We start from the raw sequence: 13,888 nt of genomic DNA, 5'->3' as shown, positions 1-13,888 counted from the left end.
AGTGCATGCTTCTAACCGGCGGAGAGTGTATAATTTATTTTTGTTCTTACTAACTATCTCAGGTGGCTGCAAAGCACTTAAGCCGCTAAGTTCACTTGCTTGTGTTTATTTGGGCTTTGCTGCGGCTTATGCGCTTTGGCAATTTCACCATCACCACCCACCACATTTCACCTCAATTCTTCATGAATTCACTTAAGCACTGAATTAATTCATTGCATAAGCTCCTCAGGCACTTACACTTTCAATTGAGTGCATTCTTTTTTTACATACAAACACGCATACACACATACAAATAGACAAAGATGTATATAGTACTTGCTTACCTCATCGTCGGCTGGCATAATGTCGATGCACATGAAAGGATCCCGGAAGTAAGCGCATAGTTTGCGTGGACGTATGCGATGGTGGGTGCGTTGTAGTTGACAGCATAAACCCCTGAAAGAAATCGCAGTCAATTAATTAGTAAGAATATAAAAATAGTTTGAAGATAATTATGATTTAAACTGAGACAACTTAGGGAGAGAGGGCTAAGCGGTTGCTCGATCCCTCTCCAATATATAGTGTCCTATATAAATATTGGTGCGCATAAGGTCTAGTAAAAAGAAATCCATAGACAGGACCAGGTTTGTTTCAGTAGGGGAGACGAGACAGAGTCTTCAAAGCACTCTGAACACGTAGGACAACTCAGACTAATGTCGTGGTGAAATCTGTACAGGTAGCTTCATGTTCACCTAGTATTTGGGTTAGGTGGTCCAGGTCCCCATGCCGTCTGTCGTTCCAGGAATGCATGTACGTATTAGTCTGTGGGTCCATCGTGCTCTGAGTGAGGTTTGCCATCGCTGCTGCCATATTGTTAAACCTTTGACTCTTTCTTCTCTTTTGGCTACTGTAGACGGCTCTGATAACTTGTATACCCGCTCGTATTCATCAGCTTGGATGTCAATGGGCATCATACTGGCTATTATTGCTTCAGCAGCGTCATTTGATATTGCTCGGAAAGCACTGATAACTCTTAGTGGCGACAGCCTGTGCGCTGTGCTTATTTGTCTGGCATATGATTTAATGCAAAAAAAGCGGCGGCTGGAACGCACGCAGCCTTTATTTGGCATAATTAATGATAAGGCTTTTAGGATTTTATTCGCTTTACCTGTAGTGTATTCTATGTGATCCTTGAGTATATTATTACTCCCAGATACTTCAGTTGTGGCTGTGAATGAACGAACTTTCCTCCACTTTTATTGAACTTTTGTATGTGCAAGACTTCTGTCTTTTGTTCAGCTAGTTCTAAACTCATTGAAGAGAATCATTGGCGCAGATCGTTTATGCACTCATTAAATTCGCTCCGGAGGCCTAGAACCAAGTATTGCTGTACTCCACTCGAAATTTAGTAGCTCTTGGTGCCTTCATCAGCATCGAATAATAGTCGTCTCATAACTCGTAACTTATAAACATTTTCGTAAGATATTGAGGTGCGCATAAGTCACACAGAATCTTGATTATGTTTGCCCACTTTGCTTAGTTGAAGGCATTCTTCACATCCGCGCGCAATAGTTTTTTGTTTCGCCTTTCCATCGCTTGCCGCTTACTGCGCATTTCGCAGAGTGGACCTCTTTTTCATAAAGCAGTATTGTCTTTCTGATATTCCGTCGGCTTTCTGGATTGCTAACTCCATGTGGTTTCTTACTATGCTTTCGTACACTTTGTCGATTGTGTCAAGCATGTAAAGGGGTCGATATTATGAACGTTCCTTTGGAGCCTTTATTGGTTTAGGAAGTAGGACCAATCGCTAGATTTTCCATGGGTCGGAATGGATCCCTTATTTTAAACACGCATTGTACATTTTTACGAGTAATTTTGGTTTAAAAGTCATGGCTTCCTTTAAGAATCTGTTTGTTATGCCATCTAATTCAGGCGCTTTGTTGCTATTAATTTTTCCGGCTATGGCCAATATTTCTACTTCACTAACTAGCACTGGTGGCACTATGACTTTGGTTCGTTTTTGTTTCTCCAGTCCTTTCTACGATGTTTACTAGAAGACTTATGTTTCTAAAATGCATCGCTTATACGAATGCTGTCGTTGTGGTGTAGCCCAAAAAATAAAGTAACATTGTATTTATTTTGTAAATTCTTTATTTATTCTTCCAAATCAATTTCATCCCCTTCAAAGTAATCCCCTCCCGATGCAATGCTCTTATGCCAACGGATTTTCCAATCTTCGAAACACTGGTTGTAGTCACTTTCCGGGATAGCCTTCAGTTCCGTCTTCGCCGCGTCTTGAATCTCCTCTATCGTATAAAACGGTGTCCCCGGAGCGGTCTTTTGAGCTTGGTGAACAGCCAGAAGTCGCACGGCGCCAGATCAGGTGAATACGGTGGTTGCGGAACGATATGGGTTGAGTTTTTGGCGAAATGTTCACGAATTACGAGGGCAGTATGGGATGGTGCATTATCGCGGTGTAAAAACCAAGAATTGTCTTTCCACAATTCCGGCCCTTTTAGGCGGATAGCGTTACGCAAACGACGCATAACGTTCAAATAATATTCCTTGTTGACTGTTTGACCGGTTAAAAGGAATTCATAGTGCACAACACCACGATAATCGAAGAAAACAGTCAACATGACCTTGATGTTTGAGCGACTTTGGGGCAATTTTTTTTTTGTTCTCGGCTTTCTTTTGGCACGATATTCGCTCGATTGATCGGTTGTTTCGTGGTCGCAAGCATATATCCAAGTCTCATCGCCAGTTATAATGCGTTTCATGACACCCTGGTAGTCGGAAAGCATCGTTTCACACACTTCAACGCGACGCTTTTTTTTTCCAAAAAATTCAATGTTTTCGGTACCAGTCGAGATTTGACGCGCTTGAGGCCCAAAACATCCTTGAAAATAGTATCAGCAAGGCCTCTAATTGTTAATCGACGGTTTTTCAGCACCAAATCTTTGATTTGTTGAACGCGAGCTTCGTCGGTTGAGGTTGATGGTCGCCCTGTACGCTCTTTGTCGTCGACACGTTCACGGCCGGCTTGGAACTCACTATACCACTTGTAAACATTTTTTTAGACATAGCCTAAACACCAAAGGCTTTCTGCACCATCCTCAACGTATCCGCAGCAGAAAATTGATTCCGTAAACAAAATTTAATGCAAATTCTTTGCTCAACACATTTCGACATCGCGAAAAACTCACTTTTAGCAGCTCACAAAACGACACGTATCTCAAACACTAATGAATATTTTGACATGAAATTTGACATAAATGTGACTCACAGTACTACCAACCTAAAAAAAAATAGTAAGGCTAGCCTCTCTTCAATTGTGGGAGTTCCAACAGCCCATAGCTTCATCGACCTCCACCTTACAGCTTAGGTTGAAAATCTTACAGAATGCCAGCAGCAGAAGCTGTACGGAAGAAGACGAGGATCCTGGAAATTAAACGCCTGACCAAATTTGTATTGGCTACAAGGCGCCTTATCACTTAAAGATCGCATTAAGGAATTTTTTTTTTGGCAAACAGACAAAAGGACTGCACATAGTAGTCCAAACTTAGGCTAACTTCACTTTCAGCTGGAAATCTCGTTTACAAGGTACGTTTCAAAGCAAACAGGACATTAAAAAAAAAGAGAACAAATGGTGTTTTCGGCAAAATCAATTTATTTTATTGAAAATGGTCTCCTTCTGCTTCAATACAGCTTTTTGCATGGTCCAAAAGCATGTCGAACGAGTGTTTTAGCTCGTTGGCCGGTATGGCCGCCAGTATGCCGGCGCAAGCCTCTTGAATGGCCTCTACGTCTGCATAACGCTTTCCCTTCAAGTCACACGGTGCCATATCAGGTGAATACGGGAAGTGGTTAATGGTTAAAATGTGATTTTTGGTAAAATAATCGTCCATCGAATGTTGGATTCTGAGCAATTTTTGGTCGTCAGTCAATTTGCACACACCTTTCGTAAGCCCAAATGTTCAGTCAAAATGCATTAAATTGACGTTTTGGAGTTGCTCAATTTCATTTCCATGAATTTCAATGATGATTTCGGCTGATTTTTGATGAATTCACGAATAGTTTCGATGGAATTTCCGGTGATCACGGATTTTGATTGGCCCACATGTTGCTCATCATTTACGTCCCCACGACCACTTTGAAAACGTTTTACCAAAGTTTCACCAATTTTAAAACAAAATTTAATGTTGGCTCTTTGTTCGAAGCTCATTTCCGCACCGAACACAGACATGCTGACACTGAAAACGCAATAACTTCACTTCCATAGATGAAATGTCGTAGAATTCACACTGGACAATCGATAAAGATAACAGATTCTAATGCACCAGTCGACATATAGATGCCGCCACCAGGGGGCGCTAGATTCAAAAAGTCCTGTTTACCTTGGAACGCCCTTGTATATTGGGAATACAATATCAGTTATGCAGAACTAGAGGCTTTCTAATTTTAATTGATCGTGTTTAATAACATAACAGTTATTTCTGCTGCTGTACTGGTGGTTATATAAGTAGTACTTTTATATTCAGAAATAACTTCACATTATTTAGGGGTTACATTGTTTTACTAATGAACTTTTTTATGAAAGGCACTCTGTCTATTATTCACAACTTTTATTGTTTGCTTTTGCAGTAACGGAGTGAATGACGTCCGTTCCATCATTTCATTGTCTCCTTCCACACTTTATCTTTTTATGGCATCCCAAAAGAGCAACAGTTAAATTATCTCAGCACTAACCTAACCTAACCTACTTTCGCTGGAATTTTATTGTCAAATGGGAGCCATGGCCTTACTTACGCCATAAAAAATTGCCCGTTCGCCTTTTATAGTCAATATTACACGTAATATTTAATAATAACATCTATACTACCCATAATATTTCTATAAATGCACATAAACACACCCACATACGTATATGTTTCACTTACTTGCTCACATTACAATCACTCGACGATATACAATCCTCGCCAAATTGCTTCGCGTTCAACGTCAACTTGGGAGCTGTTGCCATATTTGCGCCAACATTGAAGCCAACAGCGTTATTACTGGCACCACCGGCGACGAGGCTGCCACCATCACCAACACTAACACCAGCAGCGCCAACGCCACCGCCAACCGCATTCAATAGATGAGCCGTAGATGCACTCGCCTGACACATCAGATTACCAGCTGCGCTCTTCCGGCATGACATGCCGAGCTCGCAGTCCGTATTGCGATGACAGAGATCGCGTTTACGTCCATAAACGTAAATGCATTTACCTTCTATTAAAAGAAAAAATGTCGTTAAAAAAAGAGCGTATAAGTAAATTTTGAAATTTTATGGCGCGCGGTGACCCTTCGGCATAGAGCTGCGATATATGGATATTAACACATCGTCAACGCGCGCGCGACATTTAAGTGAATTTTTGCATTTGACGGTGCATGTGTGTGTGTGTGTTGTTGTTGTTGTTGTACTCACCACCATAGGTATTGACGCAGACACCTGTGGGACAGCAATCATCATTGACCTGACAAGCGCGATCCACGCACGGCGTATCCTCTATTAACGGTTCCACGATGCCATATATCTCCGTCTGCTGGAAGGTAAACATCTGTGAGTGTGTATGTAAAGGTTATGTCATATTTTATAAATAAATATGCGCGTCGCTTTATGAATATATATAGTCTGAACACACACACACACACATACATAAGTACATGCTCCCATGCATGAATTAAAATTCAATTTGCCATGCCACGCTACCAACCTCCACGCCCACACAAGCTTTGCAAACGCAGCGCACATTTGCCATTTGTGCCACTAATTGAGTTGGATGTCAGGAGCAAAGTTGAAAGTGGTGAAAACGGCAAAGCTTGTCTGTTCATAGTTGTCATCGTCCTGCATGGCGTATGAGTGATGTGCAATTTCATTGCTCAGTCACCGCTTGCTGCGGCTGATACGCCAGCAAGCAAACATTTAATATTTGCAATATGAATGCATTTAATTAAAAGTACATAATTTACGTATATATTCACGCATGTTCGTAAACAATTATCGCTGAATGCACTGGGAAATTTTAGAATGAATTGCTGCAGGTTGTACGTGTATCTATAAATTTGGTTATGAAAATGAGGGTGGAGCAAATAAGGTAGTTTCCAATACAAATACAACCTCTGGTTGCACTTTAATTATATGAATGGAAAGTACATATGATGATAATCAGTATAAATAAGCAATCAATGAAATGACGCTTAAAATGGCGCAACCACACGTTTGGGTACTGAATACCCTTAACTGGGTATAAAAGCTCTTATAAAAAATAGTAAAAACCCCAAAATATACCCGTTTTCTTGCTAAATAAGCGTTTCTAATTTAAATCTGTTAAATTTAGGTGAAATTGAGATAATGGTTTGTTCTGGCCCAGAAATTTGAAATCATAGAAATTTTTTTCTTTCATATTTCGATCGTTTAGATATTCCAAAATATCTTCTTACAACGATTTTTTTTTTTAATTCAGATTAATTGCAAAGTTACAGCCGTTTTGGCATTGTGGTTACCGGACCAATTTGAGATTACGACGAAATTTCAAACTCGTGTTCCCTCAATTAATAAATTGATTGATGCGATGTGCCGGAAATGGCCTCGAGATCGCGAGCTTCAATTTCAAGCGCAATAACGGTCGTTATTGACGGTTACGTTCCACTCAAAACCGTTGTTTTTTCTGTATAAAATGAATTTGAATTTCTTCAGGTTCCTCAAGCTCAAAACCGATTATTTTATATAATTGATCGTGTTAAATTCTTTTCGTGTATTTTTTCGAAAAGTTCATTCAAAAACAAAAATTAAAAAAAACAAAGGTTCACAAAAGTCAATTTCTACAAAAGTTATTGCTATTTGAAAATAAAAAAGCCTTTTTTTGAAAAATTCATAACTTTTTTTGAAGTTGGACAAAAAATTTTGAAAAAATTCTCAAAAATGGTTTTAAAAGGCTAGAAAAGAATGGATAAGTTTCAGCAAAATCTAAAGGGGTCGGGTTCAAAAGTGGTCGATTCGGTATGGAATACCCCATATATAGCTGAGCTGAGTCGATTTAGCCATGTCCGCCTGCTGTCTGTCCGTCCGTCTGTATATATACGAACTAGTTTCTCAGTTTTTAAGATATCGTTTTGAAATTTTGCAAACGTCATTTTCTCTTTAAGAAGCTGCTCATTTGTCGGAACGGCCGATATCGAACCACTATAACATATAGCTGCCATACAAACTGAACGATCGGAATCAAGTTCTTGTATGGAAAACTTTTGCATTTGACAAGATAATACCTTACTGCCATGCCGTGTCGGTTTTTCGCAACTGTTTGCTGAATCATATCGTTCAGTAATCACTGTATTCACATGATTTGGCTCCAATCACCTTCTGGCTAGTCAGCAAACTCAAAAGGCCAATGACAGAACGCCGTTTGGCGCGATTAAGCGATACAAATGTAATAGAAGAAGGTCTATATACCGGAAAACAACTATTCCGACTGTTTCGAGTTCAAACATTGACAAAAGTCCCATTTATCGGTTTTACCGTTTTGATTACAGTTAACATTCAATCAAGTTCACAACAGTCGGCTAGTTTTTAGAGATTATACTACTCCTCTACTACTATAGATAGTTTCCGTATATTGACCAACATATACATACTAAAATTTAGCTAGAAATTTATAAAATAAAGTTCTAAGTTTTCCAAAAGCTGTTTTTAATTTTTTTTTAATAATTTTTGTCAATCAAAAAGTTAAGGAAACCAAAATTATTTGTATTTGATTCATTAAATATTATAAATAATTTCATCTTTTCCATATGAATAGGCATCTAATTGACCGACCATTACCGTTTTTTTTACAGAAATAAAATTTCTTTATCTTATTTCTGATTACCTATCGAACTGTGCGTTCACCAAAGTCTAAAGAAAACAAAAATAACACGTTCTAAAACAACAACGAGCAACTAACAAAATATGAAATATCAATAAGCTCAAATTGGAAATGAAAATACAACCCACATCTTATGTCAAAACTAAATGCATTTTAATTGAATTATACGCCGACTCGTATATACATATGTACATATATGCATGTGCGTATGTGTAGAAATAAGATAACTTATCGAAAACAAATCGATTGCAAATTTAATTTTGTTTCACTTGAATGTGAAGTTGAAAGAAGCAATCAAATATACCTATATACAGATATACATATATATACATATATATATATATATCCATACGTATATGTGTATATAGTCTAACGATAAATAAATATTTCTCTATTAGTGCAATTGAACAGGCTTGCTTGTGTGTGTTCTCTCATATTAATTAACTTTTTCAATGAATGGTGATCAATATTATGATAACTTGCTCGATGCAATTTCGATATTAAATTCACTTAGAATGTTTGAATTAAAATTATTTGATTTCCCAAAAGACAATGGAAATGTGACGATATAAAGAGATATACGTACCTATGTACTATGAACAAAAAATAGTAAGACTTTGTTCATTATTTTAAAATTCTTAATTTATACCTCAAATTCTATGTCGTCCCCTTCAAAGTTCATCCCTTTTGGCCCCAACACACTTGTACCAACGTTTTTGCCAATTCTCGAAACAGTTGTTACAGTCAATTACCCCGAAATAGCCTTCAATGCGCGTAGCGATTCACGTCTAATGTCTTAAATTGACTCAAAATGATTTCTCCGAAGCGGCCTTTTGAGTTTGCTGAATAGCCAGAAGTCACAAGGAGCTAGATCATGCGAATGTGCCTCGATATTGCTTGAAAATTTAGCGCAAAACTCACGAAGAATCAATGCAGTATGCGACGGTGCATTATCGGGGTGCAAAACCCCATAGTTGTTGGCCCATAACTCCGACCTCTTTTTACGAATAGCTTCGCGCCAACCACGCATAATACTCAAATAGTATTCCTTTTTAACAGTTGGCGCGTCGGAAGAAATTCGGAGTGCACCTCACCTCAATAATCGAAGAAAACTGTCAACATAATCTTGATTTTGATCTGCTTTAACGTGATTTTTTCGGCTTCGGCTCACCTTTGCCACAATATAGGATCGATTGATCGTCAGTTTCCGGGTCGTAAGCATAGATCCAAGATTCATGACATTTTCATGATATCGGAAAGCATTTTTTCGAAATAATTAAGTGATTTTAGAACCAATCACGTTTTCACTATTTTTAGATCCAAATGATCTTTCAAAATGGTTTTCACTGATCTTTCCGAGATTTCAGCGATGCCAGTAAGATCTCTGTCTGATTCATCGATTCGCAAAGATCAATTCCTTTATTTTATTGATGTGTTGATCATTAGTTGATGTTGATGCCTTCTTTGACTCGTTTCATCGTCAACACGTTCTCGATCCCCTTTTAAATAATTTGTACCAATCAAAAACACTTGCTCGCGACAAATAATTATCACCGAAGGCTTTTTTTAACGTTCTGGAAGTTTTTGCACCAGAAATTTTATTCCACACACAAAGTTTAATGAAACTTCTTTGTTGAATAACTTCACTCATCGAAAAAATCACCGATTGTCATCAGAAAGACAAGCGTATAATAAACACTAATGATTATTTTGAAGTAAAAACCCAAAAACTTGGTTACTTGAATTTTTCACCTAGATTTTGAGGATTGAAACAAAAGTCTAAACACAAAAGTTATAGCCCGGTTTATTACCTACAATAATGCCACATAACTTTTTTCTATAGGACTCGTAGCTTTGCCGGAAATCGAGATAAACCTTTCTTAAACTTTAACAATTCCAACACGCCCTCTCTTTTCTTTTCCCGACCACAACTCACCCGGAAATTGTTTTTCCTTTAATGTTTGTTATTTTATCTTTCGTTTCCGATGGGTTTTTTAAATTATGAATTTATTTCTTTTTTGTTTTATAATTTTTGGCTCAAAGTTAAGCAAGAAGTGTTTGAAATCACTACATCGATATCAGACTGTTTCAGGTAGCTGGTGCGCTCACAATAAAGGGTGCAACTCCAAATCTAATCAGACTAGGTCGGTGCTTCGCTGGCCTGTTACATTTTAGCACTGCCTCTGTGGATCTCGTATGAGCCCAGAAAGTGTTAGTTACCAACCAGCACCTGTGCATAAGTTATATTTATCTTTTCAAAGTGAAACTTAATAATTCTATTGCATTACTAGCTCTTAGTGTGGTTCATTACACCGCAATGATAGGATTGATATTAAAGACGAGTTGATGATTCGGTGCAGTGTTTGGAGATTTTCAAGTGTAATAAATCCGAGTTTTTGCGCCGATATGTGAAAATGGATCAAACATGTCTCTATCGTTTCATTAAGGTAGCAGTAGATTTACTACTCCGGAGTGCAGTCTTCTTCAGAGAAGTGACCACCCATTCAGATAGCATAGCGATACTAGCCCTGAACTCTATTAACAGTGCGTTCAAGGTTGGTCGAGAAGTGCCTAACCTCGTTATCATTAGCATCAAGTGGCTTTGTGATAAGACTGGTATGGGTGCCAGACTACTCTAGTTATGGGGCTTTTAGCAGGTTATTGCCCTATTGGCGTCCACGCTGTAAGGCTGGGATTGTACCTAACAATGGATTGGCCTTCGAATTGCTTCCGCAGTCACCGTTTCTTCAGATTAGACACTGAATTTGATTTGGCACTGAATCCTAATCTAAAATTTAAGTCTCAGCGACAAGTTTTCTTCGGCAGATTCAGTTCACCGCCTTGGTATTGTCCATACAATAGATAAGACTACTTCAAAGTTATATATGAGTAATATCGATACTTTTTTCGATTGAACTCTAATCCAAAAAATTGTAGTGAGAACTTGTTGCAAAAAATTTTAATTTTTTTTTTTTCAAAAAATAAGAATAGTAAAAAGTAGGTCAGATTTATATCGGTTTATATTTTAGGTAACTAATATCATCTAATCTACTAATTCAACAAATATATTTTTTACGCTGAAATCGCCAATTAGCACTTTTCAAATGCAGCTCCTTCCCACAACGTGTGTCCGCTTTCATTTTATCAAAGACGCTACAGCACCTCACCTTTCAGCAAACCCCTTTCTTTTAATTAGTTATTTCTTTCACTTCCATTTGCCTTTGTACTTAAGTTCTTACAAGACTTTTGTGCCAGCAACTTTTTAACCTCATCACTTGGCTGCCACACAGCCAGCCATGGCAACACTTTACAAGTTTGGTGGCGAAAGGTGCACTGCGAAAAAAAGTGGGAGGTTGCTGAAACTTTTGTATTAGAGTTTTTAAAACTCACTTTAATTACTTTCGTTGCGCTGCGCAAAAGTTTGCAACATTTCCACTTTCAAGCGGCTTTTTTCACATTAACCCTACACCGGATATTGCGGTGTATTTCGTTGCTTTGATGACAAAATGAAATTGTAGTATGCAACTCACCTGTTGTTGACCACCAAAACCACCTGTGTCCACATCATAGCCCGCGCCGTAGGTGGCGTAACCAACACCTGCACTACCACCACTGACGCCGCCACCAGCACCTCTATTGCCGCCCACGCCGCCGCCATTGGTGGTCACACTGCCGCCATTGCCATGCAAGCTCATATCGTTGCCGAGGCCGAAGAGTGCATTAAAGTCGTCAATTTGCTGCGCATTGCCGGCACTTCCGCCCAGGCCGGCTACACCGCCACCACCAATCGGCCCATCAGCGTTGTTGCGCAGCCAGCTGCGAGAGTAGCGATTGAAGAACTGTCGATTCCAGGCGTCGACAGTGTCGCCCAACAGCAGTACGGCGCCAACACCGGCCAGCAATAACCAAATCAAGGTGGACTTCATAGCGTTGTTGTGAGTAAAGTAGTTTCACCGCTGCGAGTGGGTGAGTGCGTGTGTCGGTGTGCACCTGTTCACCGTAAAGTGTTGGAAAATGTGCGAATGTGGCTATTCACGCTGACGCTCTGACGGCTTTAGCTGCGCCGCTACCATATGGGCTACTGCGTTCCACATGCAATAAAAAGAAGAAGCAGAAAAGAGCGGAAACAATTTAAATTTATTTTCATTTCATTTCATTTCACTTCATTGGTGTGTATACACTAATACACTTTTATGTGCGTATAAAAAATTAAGAAGCTTATGCGCAAAATGTGTAAAATACATAACATTGCACTAATGCCGTTATATAACAACCCAAACTCTCCAAAAATTCAATTTGATTTGCGTTCATGTTGTGTACAAATATTTCGTTTGCGCCTGAGTGAGCAGGCATAAAAACATGCAATAATGTTTAGTGCGGAGCGGATTATCAATAAATTGAAATTCGTAACGAAATGTTGTCAAAAGAAACATTTTATATATTGAATTCAATGAACCGTGGAAAATGCTGATATTATTAATAATTATTATAAATATTAGCTCAACCAAATTCTAATTTTTATTTATAAACAATTATCTTGTTAGTATTAAAAAGACTTGACATTGGAATCATTCCTGAGTACAGTTATTCTTTGTTATCAAAAAAACTCTCTGTAAACTCTTAATCATACCCGCCGTATTAGTTCGAAACGATATAAAGGGGGATCTATTTTGAGGTTCCTCAAAAAAACACAAAAACTTCAAATTTATTGGGGAATGTTTAATATCATTCGAAAGAACATTCTTTGGCATTTATTGTTTGAAGATTATCTCTTTTATTATCATCATTCGAAAGAACATTATTTGGCATTTAATGTTTGAAGATTATCTCTTTCAAATGTTGGCCGCGACTACGTCTCAGATGGTCCATTCGTTAAGTCCAATTTTCCATGACTTGTTCGAGCATTTCGACCGGTAACTGGCGATTGACAAGCGTGATGTTTTGTTCCAAGGCCTGAATCAAGGCGGAATTGTCGGCATAGACTTTAGCCTTTACATATCTCCACAGGAAAAAGGAACGGTGTGATATTACACGATCTTGGTGACCAATCGACGAGCCCAAAACTTGAAATTATCTGCTCACCAAAGTGTTTTCTCGATAAATCTATTGACTGACGCGATATGAGGGAAGCAGTCTTTGAAACCAAATATCGCCGAGATCACGGGCTTAATGGCGCGACAACAGTCGCCATTGGCGGTTCCGTTCTCACCGGCATCATTTTTGCAGAAGACCGATGATTCGATCACCAAACAGTTGTTTTTTCTGGATGAAATGGCAGCTCTTGAATTTCATCAGTTTGCTCTTAGTCTCAAATGCGGCAATTTTGCTTGTTTACATACCCATTGAGACAGAAACAGGTCTTTTCGCTGAACAAAAATTGCTTCGAAAACATCGGATCTTCTTAAAACTTTTCAAGAGCCCATAGTGCGAAGCGATGTCGCTTGAGAAGATCGAGCGGCTTCAGTTCTTGCACAAGATGTATATTGAACGCTTTCAATTTAAGAAATAATCGTAATAAAGTTGAACGATTTGTAAACGTCTTTCCGGCGTAAACCCGTCCTTGTTGAAATACCAAACAATACTGAATAAAAAGAAAACATGACAGCGTGAACTTTGAAAGATGGATAATTTCTGATATATAAACTATAGATAATTAATAAACTGTGGACTGATCTTGCGTCTCAAAAAATTGTGAGAGAGTCACGATATAGAGTATGAGTTTCGTATTTAAGCTCACTGTGGAAATAACTGTGATGCAATCACGGACTCTGCTAAAAATGTAGCCGGCTTAATAGCGTTGACGGAAAGATTTCTCTAGCCGTCTTACACTATAACCAAAACCAAAGCAGACAAATAAATAATGTTATAGCATTTCCTTAGTTGTGCCTTTATACTCAAGTTCATATTTGCCCCGAACAAGCAAGTACAAAAAAAAAATAATAAATATTTGGACAAACAGTCAGTCAGAAATATGGAAGAACGTGACACCACATTTCGGTCAT

General features: G+C 38.5%; 1 protein-coding gene across 5 annotated transcripts in view; it reads right to left on the bottom strand.

The window, feature by feature from the left end:
• Positions 1-13,888, bottom strand: part of LOC120770266 (loricrin) — a 37,340-nt gene that overhangs the window by 2,760 nt on the left and 20,692 nt on the right. For 3 of the 5 annotated variants that reach the window (XM_040097576.1, XM_040097578.1, XM_040097577.1), the window contains exons 3-6: positions 11,417-11,967; positions 5,450-5,567; positions 4,920-5,253; positions 324-435 (exon numbers count right to left, since the gene is read on the bottom strand). In XM_040097576.1, coding sequence (XP_039953510.1) covers positions 324-435; positions 4,920-5,253; positions 5,450-5,567; positions 11,417-11,812 — 960 coding nt within the window. In that variant the 5' untranslated portion in view covers positions 11,813-11,967. The remainder of the gene's footprint in view (positions 1-323; positions 436-4,919; positions 5,254-5,449; positions 5,568-11,416; positions 11,968-13,888) is intronic. The other 2 variants (XM_040097580.1, XM_040097579.1) reach the window with 2 other exon arrangements.

This window comes from Bactrocera tryoni, chromosome 3 (assembly GCF_016617805.1).
Source record: "Bactrocera tryoni isolate S06 chromosome 3, CSIRO_BtryS06_freeze2, whole genome shotgun sequence".
NCBI lineage: Eukaryota > Metazoa > Arthropoda > Insecta > Diptera > Tephritidae > Bactrocera > Bactrocera tryoni.
Note: the sequence above shows the minus strand (reverse complement) of the source record. Positions and strands in the feature narration are given on the sequence as shown.